General features: G+C 36.6%; 1 protein-coding gene across 1 annotated transcript in view; it reads right to left on the reverse strand.

Annotated features, from left to right (window-relative positions):
* Positions 1-17,460, reverse strand: part of FBXL7 (F-box and leucine rich repeat protein 7) — a 171,792-nt gene that overhangs the window by 110,776 nt on the left and 43,556 nt on the right. Inside the window, exon 2 of the mRNA XM_039346772.1 lies at positions 13,825-13,914. Coding sequence (XP_039202706.1) covers positions 13,825-13,914 — 90 coding nt within the window. The remainder of the gene's footprint in view (positions 1-13,824; positions 13,915-17,460) is intronic.

Consider the following 17,460-nt stretch of genomic DNA (forward strand, 5'->3'; position numbering starts at 1 on the left):
TTTGCCTCATCATGCCAAAAGAACTTGGTATATTTCAGGATACAGACCACTGGCTATAGAAAAAAGCGTCCCCATAAATATAGTTGTTGCTGTGATGGCCAGTTTGCTACATTCATTTTGACACATTTATTCTACAGTGTGACCTCTGTCTGTCATGTTGCCATCATGAATCACGATGGCTTTCGCCAAAGGCACTTCAACACCTTCTCCCTGTTTGCAACGCAGCATCTCCGCATCTTGTGGCCATGCTTTAATATAGCCTTGGAGAAGATTAAATTAATTGCAATTTCCTATCTTTTTCTTTGCCTTGGCTTCTCCACAATATTGCTGAAGCAGTCTAGAACTTGGCAGTGAGGGAAATGTAATATGATGTATTTGTGTCTGCCTTGTTGAGCCAAATTGGCCAGCACTTCAAGGAGCAAATGAGCAGGCTGTGAGGAAAGCTTTATCCCACTTTTGGGAGGCAGCAGGCTGTGGTCTACAAAAATGGAGGCAAGACTCATCCCTGTATAGGATGCTTAGAACAGATAAACTCCAGCTGTCAAATAAATGACATGCTACATTATTATGAAGTAACTAAATGTGTGAGCTTCAATTTACAGATCTTGGGGGGGGGAAAGACATACATACATACATACATACATACATACATACATACATACATACATACACATGCCTGAAACAGACTTTTCATCTAAAAGAGATCTCCACCCTGTTTCATTGCAATTGGTGTTTTCCATGGATGAAGCCCAATTTCCCATATTAAACAAGAGGGACTTTCATTGTGGGAAAAGGTAATAGAAGACAAATGTTTGATTTTTGAATAAGGTAATTTTACAAAGCTTTATGCCTCCTTTGACCTTTTCTAAAAACATATTTACAGCAAGGAACCTGGCAATGCTTTACAGATTAAATTACAAAAAGAGACTTGCAGTCAAGGATTTGCTTTGCTCTTTCAAATCAGAATGGCTATTGCGCTTGTTTCTAAAGCTCTCTCTGTTCTCTTTCCTCTTTCTTTTCCTTTTCTAAATGATTTTCTCAGACTCATTTTCTTCTTTTTGCTCTCTCAGTCCTTCTTGACCTTTTCCCTGTTGTAATGCCACTTTTTTTCTGAGGCCTCTGGTTTTTTCCTCTTTCTCTATATCAGTGTTTCTCAACCTTGACAATTTTAAGGCATGTGGACTTCAACTCCCAGAATTCCACAGCCAGCATTGCTCTATATCTTACCTTCTATCTACTCTACCCGAGCTAGGATTCAGAGTGCCTGACCACAACATCTTGTACTGCTCTTCCTTACTACAGCAATCAGATCTTCACTATCTCAGGGTCTATCACAATGTAATGTTTAAGCAACAACTTTCAAGTCTGGTGAAACTACATAATACGGAACTTCCCCATCTGTTTGGTGCCCAGCAAAATTTAATCGGTAACCTTAAATTCTTTAGCCTTTTGAAATTTTTAGCTTTGTTAGACTTTAACCTTTAGAAATCCTCAGCCAAGGATTTTTTGGACTGACTAAATCCCAGTGGGCTACCATTACTTCCCGGGCATGAAACAACTCTCCTGGGTTTCACCTGAACAGGACTTCTGCCTCTAAGGCCTCTGGTTGTTTCATATTGTTCATATATATTACTTCATATTCTAGTCCTGGTATGACCGATCCTAGTTCTGGTTCATATCTGAATTCCTAATTCTTGTTTTTTTAAATGATGATCCTTTTTAAATGATCTTTATGTATTACCTGTGACAGATCTATATTTTTAAAATTAATATATTGTATGGATAGAATAGCAAATGACTTTGGGCTCTGTCCTTGGAATCTTCTCCTGCCTAGACAAGGCAGGAGTCTGGGGGCCTAAAGCATTATATAAAGAAAAAAATATCAAGGATATGAAAAGACATGTGTGATCTTTTAGAATTTTTGGAAAAGTACAGGGATATGAAATGGGTCCTCCTCTTGGGCATTCAAACCCTCCAAAGATAAATTTTGTGATGAGCAATTATAGAATAGAAAGAAATTCATCATAACATTAAAGTCTCATGAATGCAGTGATTGTTAAGCAAACACATTGTTTGCTATGGGGTGTTTTTTTCCAGAAAATGGAAATAAATGCTGCTTTCTGGCAGAAATGTCATAAATCATGGTCATGTGACTGTAAGATGCTGCAAAAAAGCCATTTGTTGGTCAGTTGCTGTGCACCCAAAATGTGGTCACATGACGGGGGGGGGATGGTTGTCAGAATTTTGAATCCAGGACATAAGTAGCTTGGGGGGGGGTCTATCATAACTTTAAGGGTCGCTAAGCAAAGCAACCAATTATATGTCGAGCACTACCTTTATTAACACAGAAATTGTGCTTCAGTGTAAGTTTATGTATAAAGTTTATATATCAATATTCTTGTTTGATATAGTTTGTGGACCATGATTTTATTTTTATTTTGAATTACTTAATAAAGTCGGAAGTAATTAGAACATTGATTCTCTCTGAGAGCATATCAAAATAAAAAATAAAGAACAAAAATCAATTCCGGAGGCACTTTAAAAACACAGTTCACTTCATTTTGCAGTTCAACATTTGGATTTTTTAAAGCTAATTTCTGTAATTCCTTTTGAATGATAGGCATTTGTCTTCACTCTCCATTCAGATGTCTGAATATGTTGCTTTTGGCAGACCCTGCCCAAATAGTAGCACATTTTATACAGTTTATACGAAGCAACATAGAACATAAAGTCTAATTCTAAGCAAACACAATAAAAAATGTCTAATGAAATATAATGATCATCAATTTACGGCAGAATCTCGATATTTGTTTAACAGAGGCCAGAACTCTATTCAGAAATTTAAGCTATAAACTAAATCAGGGGTAGTCAACCTTGGCTCTTTTATGACTCGTGGACTTCAACTCCCAGAATTCCTGAGCCAGCACGAGTCATAAAAGAGCCAAGGTTGACTACCCCTGAACTAAATTAAAGCAAATTAACAATATTGCAACAGTCTTTCTAACCATTTCTCTTAGGGTTTCTTAACACAAATTTCAAATACAAGTGCAAGAAAATCTGTCTAAACTAGTCCCAATTTAATACAATTCTATCTAACTCAGTTTAGTACAAATCTATACACCACATATACTGTAGATATTATTTATCATATGACGAAAACAAGGTAATTGGAGATATGAACATTATATCATTGTTTGTCTGAAGAGAAACAATTTTAACATTATTTTTTCTTTTTGAAATGCTCTTCCTTTCCATCTTATAATACCTACATAATACCAGCAAGGTTCAAAGAAATTTTTTTCTGAGAGCAAATAAATTAGATGGTGAGTAGGAAACTATTATGTACCAAATGGGAAAAAGCCACCACTAACTGGAAGATGGCCCTCAGTAACCTATAACCTTAATTTTGCATGCAAAAATCCAAAACGCAGTCTCCGGCATTTCCAAAGAAAGTTTATCCCCCAAACTGTGGCCCAGGGATCATAATGGATTATACTGGTTTAATAACCTTACTTAATATAAGTAATACAAGAGGGTTGTTTTGAAGTGAGAAAACTATATGAAGTTAGAGTTAGATTTTTTTAAACAAAATCTAAAATCAAAACAACTAAGCTTAAAATAATGTTGAAGTGTACAAATGACAAGATGTTGCCACTTTCCAAATGGTTAAAGAGCCTTTACAGAGTTACTGTGGGTAGGGAAGCCCTCTGTATCCAGTAGCTTAATTACTTTTGGTTCTGGATGGAGTTGCACAAAATCTGGAGATCCTTCTGGATTCACAGCTCCAGCTCAAAGACCAGGTGGCAGTCATGGCTTGGAGGGCCTTTGCTCAACTTTGTGCTATGTGCTAGTTATATCCCTTCCTGGATAGGGAGGCCCCTCTCTCAGTCACTCATCTGGATTATTGCAATGCGCTGTATGTGGGGCTACTCTTGAAAAGTATCCAGAAGTTTCAGCTGGTACAGAATGTGGGCACATAAGCAATTTTGGGTGCCCAAAGGATGGCACATGTAACAACTCTGCTGTGTGAGCTGCACTGAGTGCCAGTCTGCTTCTGGGTCCACTTCAAGATGTTGGTTATGAAAATTAAAGTGCCACATGGCATGATACCTGCAAAGCAGTCTTCTCCCCATTACACTGGTCTAGTCAGTCAGGGAGGGTATATTATGGACTCTGTCATTTAAAGAATTTCAACTAGTGCGATCTAGGAAGACAATATTCTCTGCCATCATCCTCACCACTTGGACCATTCTCCCCCTCAGAGGCAAGACGGGTCCCCATCCTCCTGACCTTTCGGAAGTATCTGAAAACCTGTTTCTGCTGACTCCCTGAAGGCTTGCAGAGAAGCACTCAACCTTTGGGTTGGTTAGAGCCTTGAAAGCCCTCTACCCACCTTTTCCACTAATCATTCCATTATGGCTGTAACTGCCTCCTAGTGGGATATGACATTTATATGGTTTTTACATTTTTAACTGTACAGTACTCAGAGTTGCTCTGTGAGTGAGATGAACAGTTTTTTTTAAAAAAAAATGATATATATAAATAATAAATAAAAAGCTAAATTACGTGGGAATCATTTTAGCCCTCATTTTTTCTATTCCTGAATGCTTGTTTTCATTTGTGCAGAAAATAATATGGTGATGACATTTGATAGAGGTCTCAATTCAGCATCAGTAAGATGGGGGGGGGGAGAGGATGGGGAGAAAATATGTGTAACTTATCTAATATCTGTTTATTTCAGATCTTGGACAGGAGACACAAGCACAAGGATGTTATCAAGCACCTTGATTTCACTTCCCATTATACACTGGGATTCTACTTTCAGCGACTCTGTTATAATGCTTAAGGAATTTGATTAACATTTGGGGAGACCCAAGTTTGAGTCCAGCCTCAGCCACAAAAGCTGGGGTGACTCTAACAATTATTCTCTTTCAGTCCAACCTCCTTCACATGGTTGTTATAGAGAAAAATGGGAGGAAGGAGAGAAAATGGAATATATGTCACCTTAAACTTCTTAACAACAGACAGGAAATACATTTACATCTAAATAATAAATAGTACAAACATTAAAAGAACATGAAGGGAGAACCCACATCTGTAGTATACGAATCACATTAAATTTGTTGCTTTTATTTGTGCCAGAATTTTGTAGAGGAGCATGTCTAGAATTTGCCAATGATATACCAATATTTGTTCCCTAAATTCCAATAAAAGTATGATCAAAAGTGGATTTAGTGATGCAAATGGTGTCAAAAGAATTATCTACATACATGTTTTTAAAAACCTCAATTCCACATTCCAGACATTTTCCATAAAAAACCAAATCTGGCTTCCGTCCTTACCACAAACTAATTATAAGCTCTTCTTACTTGCTTTTCAGAAAGTATTTCTGGGAAAAAAAATCTCAACAGAAAATCACCACAAGCCTGAACAACATGGACATCCTGGCTCAACAAGAGGTCTGGTTCTCTCATCAGCCAGTTTCTTGTTGCAAGTTTAAAGCATGGATAATATTTTAGAGGTTTGAGATGCATAATATGGTCCATCAGGTATTAAGTTCAAGATACACATCATAACTCACAGATTTCAAAACCATACTAAAGGCAGAAAGAAATATTGACCACACACCAGGCAGATGTGCCAGTGATGCAGCTCCAAGAGTCAGTAAATAGCCAATTTAGCTGGAGAACTGCATTTCTCAATTCAGTAGCTGAAGAGAAGAGCCAGATCACCTCATCCATATGAAAGAGTTCTGTTTCCCTGATCAGCTGAAAGAAACAGACAATCTGGTGTTGACTCCACGTTATGGAGTTCTTTGACTGTGGCCAAATTGTCTGCGGCTGATGGGAGACGGTCCAAATATCTGAAGGGCATCAATCTATCTACACCTGAGCAAAACATTCCAGGGATTTTTGTGATACAATAGGTTGTTACAGAATATTGGTTGCTAAAGGAGAGCTGAAATAATAGAAAAAAGGAAGGATGGAGGATGGCAGCAATCAACTCTTGTTCTTCCCATTTAGGTAACTATAATGCCCTCCAGCCTTTTGTGCTTCTGCTGGCCATTTCAGATTTCTCCTAAAGCATCCTGAGCCTATAGTTTGAGAGCCAAGTATGAGTTCACACATCCTGCTAAGCCTTAATGTGGTTTGTTTTGCCTTGGCTTAACACTTTGCTACTTTAGGTTGGAAACTATGGTTCATAATATTTCCATCCTAAACAACTGAGGCTTAATTTTTAAAAATAACAATTAAAACATGTCTTCATGTACAAGTCAAGATGGTTCATAAATTATTGTTAACCATATTTTATTAGGTCAACCACAATTGACACATATTATTCCACAAGCTATGGTTTTACAAGATCTAATAGTAGGATTCACACAGTGCACTAAGAGAAGCCCATATAAACTTTTAATGGTTTAGCATGGCTACAGAATCTGCTATTAAGTGGGAGATAAAGCCAGATACCTATTATATATACATGTACACACATTTACACATAAAAAGCTCTAGAGCCCCTGCATTTAAAGTATTCCAAAGTGATAGACCAGATCCTGTATGGTGCTGAGATTCAAGGGTAGGATGAGAAGAGTGTTGCCCAATTAAATATAGACCAAAATAACTTCATAGGGAAGATCTGGGAACTCCCCCAGGGCATCCCTGCTCCTTATCTAAGGATGAAATAGGGTTACCTTCAGTGCAATCAGAGGTCAATGCTGTGTCAGTTTACAAAACTAGAAAGTCAGGTAGAAATCCATCTTACCAAACTTTACTTTCTCCATTACACATCCAAGAATTGATAAACAAACTTTTGTCACTTATCCCAGGGTCCCCAAACCCCAACCCCCATGGACCAGTACTGGGCCATGGCATGCCAGCAACCGATCCACACAAACAAGCAAAGCCCCATCCGTGAGATGCAGGCAGCACACAAAACCACACCCCCTCCAGTCCATGGAAAAACCTCTCTTCACAAAACCGGTCCCTGGTACCCAAAAGGCTGGGGACTGCTGACCTATCCTACATATGTATTCCCAACCACTCTTTTAGGATATATAAATATATAAATATTAGAGTTTTTGAAAGGGATGCCAATAAAAATGTTACTATAGTAAAAAGGTTAAGGTTTTCCCTGTCCAATCATATTCAACTCTAGGGGACGGTGCTCATCTCTGTTTCTTCGCCGAGGAAATCAGCGTTGTCCAAAGACACTTCCATGGTCATGAGGCCAGCATGACTATATGCCAACGTGCATAGAATGCTATTACCTTCTCACTGAGGTGGTACCTATTTACCTACTTGCACTTGCATGCTTTCGAACCATTAAGTTGTCAGGAGCTGGGTCAAATAATGGGAGCTCATCCTGTTGTGCGGCACTTAAGTCTTGCATCTGGGCTGATAAGCTCAGCATCATTAACTGCTGAGTCATCACCACTCCACACACACACACACACACACACACACACACACACACGCCACTACTACAGTACAGACATTCAAATTTTCATCTTGGTTGCATTACTATAAAAAAACATAGAAGCCTCTCCCAGTATCTGGTTAATATCACCAATGACCCACTAAGAAAAGCTTTTACATCCCTTTGCTTGCAGACCATGCTTTTGGCATACTTTGAAGGAAAATTTTGTAAGCTCCCCGTCAAATAGCATTTCTGTGGTACTAGTCAAAAGGAAAATCACTTTCACTACATCCTTCACAGTCCTGTTTAGGCTGAGATTAAGGCAAAATTATTTATAGGTGAATTCAAGGGTTTAGCCTCAAACGGTTGAATTACCTTCTTGTAGATGTGTTTCCAATTGATGATAATCTGGCTGCCACTTTTACTTTGTTGTCATTTAAGAATTTTTCAAGTTTTTAATCATAGCCCTAGCGTTACCTAACACTTTTTTTGTTATTCACTTAATTTTATTATTATTCTGTTTTATTGTATTATATGTTATGTTACATGGTTATGACCCATGATTACAACAGTAAGACTTACAGATGGTCCTCGTCTTACAACCATTTCTTTAGTAACCGTTCAACATTACAATGGCACTGGAAAAAGGTGATTTATGCGCATTTTTCACACGATGGTTGCAGCATCCCCATGGATCATGTGATCAAAATTCAGACTGTTGGCAACTGGCTCATATTTATGACGGTTGCAGTGTCCTGGGATCATGTGATCACCTTTTGTGACCTTCTGACCAGCAAAATCAATGGGGAAGCCAGAGTCACTTAGCAATCGTGTTACTAACTTTATAATTGCAGTGATTCACTTAACAACTGTGGCAAGAAAGGTTGTAAAATGGGGCAAAACTCATTTAATAAATGTTTCACTTAGCAGCAGAAATCTTGGGCTCCACTGAGATCATAAGTCGAGGACTACCTGTATTTACACTCAACCTTGTTATTCAGGAATTCTGTTTCCATGGATTCACTTTCACACTTCTGTAAAAGGGCAAGCCATTTTTCCTCAACTATAGTCTCAATCCAGCTGTACACAGTGATGTACAGTAGAGAATAAAGTCTGGAAGCCACTGCCGACATGAGCTACTCTCAGGGAAACTGTGTCCTTGTTCATGTGGTGTTTTGATAAGTCTCCACGTCCATACTAGATCGTGTGTTCTCATTAGGAACAATGTTTCAATAACTGTGGTTTTCAATTTCCACAGGGGTTTTCAGTGAAGTAAACCACTGGAGATAATGAGGATTGAGTGTACTTATACAGCTAATTAATGAAAATACCATTTTTTCCACTTGGAGAAACTGTACTGTTACAGACTTCTGCTCTATGACCAGGGTATTTCTCTTTGGAAGAAATTTTAGACACCTTATCCAATTCTAACATTATTTGAGCTGTTTAGTTACTGACAGGGACAATAAGATTTTCTTTCATGGCTCTGTTTTGTCCAGTTTACGGAACTTCCTTGCAGATAATATGTCAGTTGTTCTTGTTTACAGGTTGCATTAATTTTGGCACTTCTTCTTCTTCTCCTCCTCCTCCTTCCCCTCCCCCCTCCTCCTCCTCCTTCTTCTTCTCTTTTCCAGGATTAGCTCACTTTGAGGTTTTACTGAAGACAAGACCATTCTTGCACTTAAAGAAATAATTCAAATAAAATACATTTTAAATAAACAATTTGGTTATAGATATTTATGAAATTCTCCAAGGGATCTGGAGTCCTGAATTACCTGATCTCATTTATTTTTACATTATTTATTAATCAAACTTGATCTCATTTATTTCTACATTATTTATTAATCAAACTTATATAGCCCCCATTCTCATGATACATGGCTCTAGGTGATATACAATAATATATTTAATACATTTTCATTTATATATTCTGTCAATCAAAAAGTATCACATTATCTCTCCCATTGGGAAAAATTCTTGGACAAAACTGATGACTGAAAGCTTAGTTTCTTCTTTCAAAGTTTTATAAAATCACAGAAACTTATAATATATTGATAATTACAGGATTTTTTTTATATTTTTTAATTTCTTATGTTGTTTTCTTCTTTTATTTGTTGCATTGTTTTTCTTTTCCTTTTCTCTTCATGTGTGCTAAGTTCATTTTTATGTTTGTTTGAAAATGGAATAATAAAAGAAAGTTATCTGGCATTCTTCAGGGTTTTGACAATATTTCTTTCAGTAACAATCAAAAGAGAAGGGAAAAAAATAAATAAAAAAATAAGATGGGAAAAGGGTGGCTGCATTGGGATAAGAAGAACAGAGATAGATTAAAAATGGAGAAGAGATAATTACACTAGAGAGGGAAATAAAAGAAAGAGAAACATTGCTCAGGGATTTACAAAAGGGCAGAAAATCTGTGGTATGAAAACATCAACTCCTCACCTACCCAGCAAAGACTAATTTGATTTTCAAAGGAAAGTAGAGATGCCTCCAGTAATTTGTACCACTGCTATTCCTTTTTGTTCAACAGCTCTTCTGCTCTTACTAGGGAACGTAAAACAGCTCTCCTTAAGTCACAGATGATTATTGGGGGAAGGGGCACTCATTTTTTTCTTTCAGGAAATACAAATAATTTATGTAATAAATGGTTAGTAACATTCTGCCACATCTTTATGCCTCCAGATTTTATCCAAAAGGTATTTGCAGCTGATAAGAAATAAATACTCAATGCAGGTTATCCAATTGTGTGAATGTGAGGGCAGTTCTTAAATAATGCATTAGATCCTTCCAGAATTGACAGTTTATAACTGGTTGACGACATATTCCCCCCCCCATAAATTTACTTTTCAGTGAATGTGATATTTGCATATTAGGTACACATAGGAATCAACCTACAGAAGGAAATATTTCAGAATTTTCATAGTCAAGTCACACCACCCTTGTCTGAAACACTCTTGTCTTATTTGAGTTATACTCTTGACATTTTTATGGCTAAAATGTGCTTTATTGTTTAGCTGTTTGTATCTTACATGTTAACAAGACCTTTCACTAAATAATAAAGACAAAAAATAATTTCTCAATAACATTAGAGAGTCAAAGAAGTGGAATGAAAAAGCTATTAAAAGATAAAAGAGACAGTAAATAAAATCTCAGTTCTGAAAAAGAAATAAGCACAAGAAAGTGATTCAGAATAACCCTGCTTGGATTCTGTGTAATATAAGAGAGAACAAACTGAAATTCTGATAGACTTTCAAGATGATGTTATTATGGCCTACAACAATAAAATAGAACACCAAAAGCATTTACTGTGTCTAATTCCTGATCTGGCCTACCTTGAAGAACTAATAATATCTTGAAGAACTAATAATAAGAAACTATTTTGATTAAATAATTATTTACAAGTTTCATTGCGACTGATAATAAGTTAACACCAATTTGCTAAACAAGTTAACAAAATATTTCCACCAGTTTTCTAGTTAAATAAATGAAGTCAAGAGTAAAGTTATAATGATCTTGAACATTTCATTCTTGTAATTAGAATAGAATATATTAACTCTATATTTCCTGATGGTTCAATGGGGAGGGAAAAAATAGGACTGACTGTAAATAACAATCTTGTGTTATTTTACAATTTTTTACAGACTCTTGCAGAATTGGGACTGATTCAATAGCCTGTCCACATTCCTTACCATGTCTACCCTGTATTACTTTAACTACAGAAGGATTGCACTCTGATTATTATAATGATATCATATATATTATGATATCCACATACATTAAACAATTCAGCATAACATAAACAAGGTTTTTGTTCTGGGCCAACACAAGGTAAGCTTAAGCATCTTTTTTTTAAAAAAGAGCAGGAAAAGAAAGCAGTTTCTAAAATTTGTTTTTTAAAAGCAAGATTTTGGATCCCATATATTCAGAAACCTGATCAGGCTGAACCCAAAGGCTGGGTCAAACATGTCATCAGTTTAGAGCAGGGGTTCCCAGTCTGAGGGTGCAAGATGATATTCTAGGGGGTGTGAAAACTTGGGTGTTCAAAATTATAGTGTATATGCATAATTTGTTGCTGTTATTTTGAACTTTTGTAAGGGGTGAGAAAATATATCAGAAGCATTCTAGGAGTGCGGGGTATAGAAAAGGTTGAGAGCCACGGGTTTGGAGTCACTATGCTCCCAAAAGGGACCTATATCCAATCCCCCCTGAATTCCATTGACCGTTATCTAGCACCAATTTGCCTTGGCCATTAGTAGATCAGATTCTTGTGTATGATAGCAATGGAACAAACTTGCAGTGCTTTTAAACTCTATTCCGGGCTCCTGGTTTCTTGTGCCTGATAATATCTTCCCCATTAATTTCAATATTTTTTTTCCACAATGGATGCTAGGGAGAAAACAGGATATTGTATGAGTTTAAGGTCCTCTCCTAATCTTTTGCAAAGCAGCTTCATATATGATGCAGTAACTATAAAAGCTTCCATTAGCTACAAAAGTGTCCTTTTTATTACTGTTTTTACATTTGGGGAACTCTTTGCAGTAAATTTGGCTTAATGACTTTTGAGTGTTATGATTAATAGGCAAAATATTTTTAAAAGCAAGCATAAGGCGACTGTTACAAAACAGGGATATCAAATTAAACCAAAACACACCAATGCAGTATAAAATTCTACTGAAAAGAGATACATTTGTGGTTCCAGAGAAAAGAAGTAGAGAAAGTTCCATAATTAGACTTTTTTTTTAAAAAAAAAAAAACTCTTCAGTTTGAGTTTTTTTTAACACATCTGGAGAAAAAAAAACAATAACTGAGGTTCCAACTGAAACTCTCAGTGCAGACTTTTTGAGATTACTCAATTGGCAAAATATATATTTTTACCTTCCAGAAAGAACATACTATTTCTCACTGTAAATCAAATCATAAAAGAACTCTATAATTTCTCACAATGGCCTTGATCACTCAGGATGAATTACACATGTATTTTTATAGCACTCTTCAATAGAAACTTTTCACACATTTAGAAAAGTAAAGAAACAGTAATGATGAGGAATCACAGGAAAACTCTTTTCCTACTGTATTTAATATTTCCACCAGGGAACTCTATAAATCTAAGGCATACAGTTTTGAAAGTTATAGAAGGAAAGATATTTCCTCTCACACTTTCTACAGTATGAAAGCAAAAATAGAGAATAAAGCATATAACCATGAGAGGTGCTGTCATAATGAAATAGCATGCTTTTGGAGAATAATTGATTCTTCTCCTCTAACAATCAAAGCATGCACTTTAGTTGTACTGTCAATCATACTCAACTGTGATCCATATGTGTAGCTTAATAATAATGATGTGAAGTATTTGTATAATTTTTTATCCGTTCTTGATATCAACATATCTGGATATATTATGCCTTAATAAATTATTCAATTGCAAGAGACAGTGTGTTTGCACCCTTTCTTAAAGTGACTTTTCCCCACCATCTTTTATAACCACACTCCTCCACTTAAGGACAGGGACAGGGATTTCCAAATTTCATCCCACTCTAAAGCACTTCATCCATGTGTTTTCCAATAACCCATTAGTCTAGTTTTATGTACATTGATTCCCTTGGCATATATTTCTAAGAAGCAAGAAAATGTTATCTATAGATCAACTTCCAGAATAACACCATTTCTATCCTAAAAAATATAGTTAGTTAGGTTCCACTGGGTGAATCCTCACTATTTTGTCTTTTTTCTAACAATAAATTGCAGCTCTTCCAAGGACAATCCTGAAAGAATGTTTTATTGTTTAAACGTAAGATGTAGCAAGCAAAATGTATCACACTAAGTTAAAGGTAGTCCTTGGGCTACCACCACTTGGTTAGCGACCATTCTAATTGCTGCAGTGCTGAACAAAGGGTACTTACAGCTGGTTCTCAGAGTTCCAGGTGTAACACCATCCCCGTGGTCACCTGACCATCATTTCCGACATTCCCTGCTGTCTTCCCACAAGGAAAGTCAATGGAGAAGCCGGCAAGAAGTTGGAGTCCCATGAGGGCTTTGCTTAGTGAACTGAACAGTTCTAGCTTAAGAACAACAGTTGGGACCACCATCACTAAACAATGCAGCCACAAGACATTGCATTTTACAATTATGTCACTTAGTGACAGCAATTCTGGCTCCAATTGCTGTTGCAGCCCGAGGACTACCTATATTTGTAAAATAGTCCTTCAGTGCTCCTATTGGAGGAGTACAACATATTAAAAGATAATATGTGATGAACTAAACTTGGGAGAAGACATGATATTGCTTTTTGGCTTTTGTCTGGTTTTGCCAGAGGCAGGGATTTCTAAGGATCAGTAGAAAAAGATGTTAGCAGTTTTTTAAATTTACAAAAAATACAAAATAGAAAAAGGACAATCATCTCTGTACCTTCACTGGTAGCGGCATTCTTTTGAGTCTTGGTTGGAGTGTGGTCTGTACTTGAACTCACGTCGGATGAGATGCTTGAGCTGCCTTTACCTGCAAAGAAAATATTGGAATATTAAAAAAAAACCTTTATGATACTTTAGATTGCAAGGCTTTAATTATCAGCTAATATCTGGTTTCAAAATTAGATCATAAAGTCCATTCTGGAAATCTAAAACAGAAGGAAAAATCTCTTAAGAGCCATAGCACAGAACTGTAATCTTTTTATAAACTTTATTAAAATTCTATACATTAAAATAAACATTACAAAAAGACAATAGAGAAAACATATATAGAAACATAAACCCACAAATACAAAAATAAAATAGTATCATCCACTTCTACTCTTCATCTTTCTCATAGATCTATTAACCATTTCTTATTATTCTAGATCACTAAATTTTCCACAATCTCAGTCATCTGTGCGACAAACTGATTTGCTATGAAGTTTCAAACCCAGTTTGTGGAACAATGCAACATTTCAGCATATGAAATTCAAGATTTCAAAAGAGTGAGACCACAAGATTCAGATGGATGTAACTCATTTGTTAGCTCTGAAACATTGTAGTGAGTTAAAGTTTTCATTGTTTTTTTTCCTAAGCTGAAGCCAGCTAACTTGTTGGGAAAGGGCATTCACAGAATGGGTATTATAATAAAAATCTTCTCTCTCTTTTAAAAAAGCAGAACACCAAAATGACTGCCAAGAAAGTGTTTTGCTCCCCGTCCAAAAAAAAAAAAAAAAAGATTTGCCATCCTAACAGCACTGTGCAATATGAACAAGAAGGGTAGGGAAAAGATTAAGAACAACTGTGAGTGGTTTTTTGTGTGTGTGTGTGTGTGTGTGTGTGTGTGTGTGTGTGAATCACATTTCAAATTTGAAAAACATTTTGGTTTTATGTAGGATATCTGCTTTAAGAATACATTTCAGTAACATCTGATACATCTTTCAGAAAAAGAGATTGCAAGCCTTTTATCTAAGTCTTATATACAACAGAGGCTCCCAACCTTTTGGGCACCAGGGACCTGTTCCAAGGAGAGAGGTTTTTCCGCAGACCGGAAAGAGCGTGGTTTAGGTGCTACCTGCATCCCGTGGATGGGGCTTTGTTTGTCTGTGTGGCCCAGTTTCTAGCATGCCGCAGACCAGTTCCGGTCCACGGATTGGGGACCGCTGATATACAATATTTGTCTTTTTCAAAAAAAAAAAATGTGTGTTTTTCAATGACAATATGTTGATGGGTTTTTGCAAACCAGAAAATAATTTCATACAGAGAGAACAGATCACTTGCAGCAGTAGCATGCCATGTGACAGACAGATTCTTCAGGGAAGCTGGACATGTAAGGCCCACCTCACAGCTCTTTAATGAGGTTCACCTCTTCCCTTCAGCCAACCAGGTAATCAATGGGGCTGCATGAAGACCCCAACATTGTGAACTTCATTGTGAAGTTTATCATTTATTTATTGATTTGATTGATTTCAAACATTTCTATACCACCCAATCCCAAGATCCTGGGTGGGGTACAACAACAGAAACAATAGAAAATGACACAAAAGTCACATCCTGACCACTTGAAAGACCCAACAACACAATATACAACAATAAAATATACAATGCTCTCTTCCAATATAGCCTAGGCACCAAAAGCCTTCTAAAATGAAATAAAAAAATCCAGCATCTTTTTAAATATTAGAAGAGAGAGGGACAGGGCATCCCTGGAGATAATGTATTTCTGTGTTCACAGATTACTTTAGAAACAGAAAAGGTATTTTCATTATCCAAGTCAGAAGGCTGGGGGGGGGGGGGAGGGAGAGAGCGCGCGAGCCATAAAAGAACCAAGGTTGCTTACCCCTGATCTAGACCTTGGTAGATGGGGGGAGGGGAAGCAGGATTTTCCATAGGACAGGCCAGTGACTCTGCATTGATAAGTATAAGAAACTCTGTTCATCAATACAATTTGTGAAAAATTCAGAAAGCAGATTAATGCTATTCAGCAATGTTTGTTACAAGCTGTGATGACATGTATATATTGATGTCATTGCACAAATGATATGTCTGATGCAAACATACAAATCATATAATTTGTATGATGGTTACACATAACAATTTGCTTCCCTTGATGCCTCTGATGCCAGCTATGTTCTAAATCCCTTGGAAAAATGACATCCTATTTCCTCTTGTTCCTAATCCAAATTAAAGTGACATAAGTAAAATAAAGCTAAGATATAAGGTAACATAATAGGATCAATCTCCACATCAGGTCTAGCTATAAATCTTGATTCCCCAGACCCCTCATTCGGGAGACTGTGTATTTAGCATACATTTCTCATTTGTTGGGTTGTTGTTTTTTATCATAGACAAGAATTAAGAAGACTTCAGCATAGAGAAAAGATTTGGGTTTTTTTCTCAGTCTACTCTGTGTTCCTAGCTTTGAATTTCATTTTTTTCTTCCTGCTTTCTGAGCATCAGATGCTCGGCCCTTTGCTTCACACAAAGGTGATGAAGGCATCTGCTCTTTATCAATATAATTTGGTTTTTTGTTTCCTGAGACTGCTGGTTCCTGTCCTGCCAGCTTCATTCCTTACATTTAGTATCCAGTTTTAGACATCATCATCACCACCACTATGCACAAGGGAAAATATATATAATCTTTACTGTATAACTATAATGCTAGGATACTATTTTATATGGTGCCGAGCACATGTTTCTCATGAAACCCTCTGCTGAAAGAAATACTGCAAACTATACTAAGTAAAAACATCCCACTCTTACTCTATGAGAACACCTGAAAAATAGATGGAAGCCTTCTCTGAAGTCAAAACAAGGAAGAACTGTCTGGTGCCAGCCTCAGATAGATCCCCGATGCCCAATTTACACCTACTTAGAAGAAGAAACTAAAAGAGAGAGAGAGAAAGGGAGATGATGCGCTGCAGACCGAGATTGATTTGGCACAAGATTTAGAAATATATGCTCTGAAACATATGCAATGGAAAATATAATATTTTAGCAGATGTACAGGTTTTTTTACAATGACATTTTTTTTATAACTGGAAACTCACATATTCCTGTATGTTCAGTATGGTCACTAATGACAATCACATTAGTGTAGCTTATAAACCTGCTGGAGTAATTAAGCAATTTTAGATTTTGGCTTTATTGGTAAAAAGGGAGACTCTTTTAATTAGTGTGCAGAATTAAACCTCAAATATTTTTAGAACAGGAAAAATGTTTGCTTTCCAATTACCTAACTGTAGATGCAACAATTACCTCCCTGCTTGCTCTAAGCTCTTCTGATGAGCTGGATAAAAGTAGGAATAAACATTTTGAATGAAGGAATGAATTCAGTCTAGGTCTTGTCTGGCTCTCATGATGAATTGATCTTGTTTTTTCTTGTTTATTCTATTTCAATGTTTAATTCAATGTAATTCAGTTGTTTGCATTAGCCTAAACTAATAGATCTTGGGTTGTTAGTAAAAGAAAACATGAATCGCCCAAGTCTCACCTCAACTTACAGTAGATGAGCTGCGACTTGGAACACATTCCTGCTTTAGATGATAGCATGCACTATTTCATCTACTTCAAGCAGTGACAAACCAAGCTTTCT

Source organism: Crotalus tigris, unplaced genomic scaffold (assembly GCF_016545835.1).
Source record: "Crotalus tigris isolate CLP2741 ecotype Arizona unplaced genomic scaffold, ASM1654583v1 scf7180000018018.2415403412:4055106, whole genome shotgun sequence".
Classification (NCBI taxonomy): domain Eukaryota; kingdom Metazoa; phylum Chordata; class Lepidosauria; order Squamata; family Viperidae; genus Crotalus; species Crotalus tigris.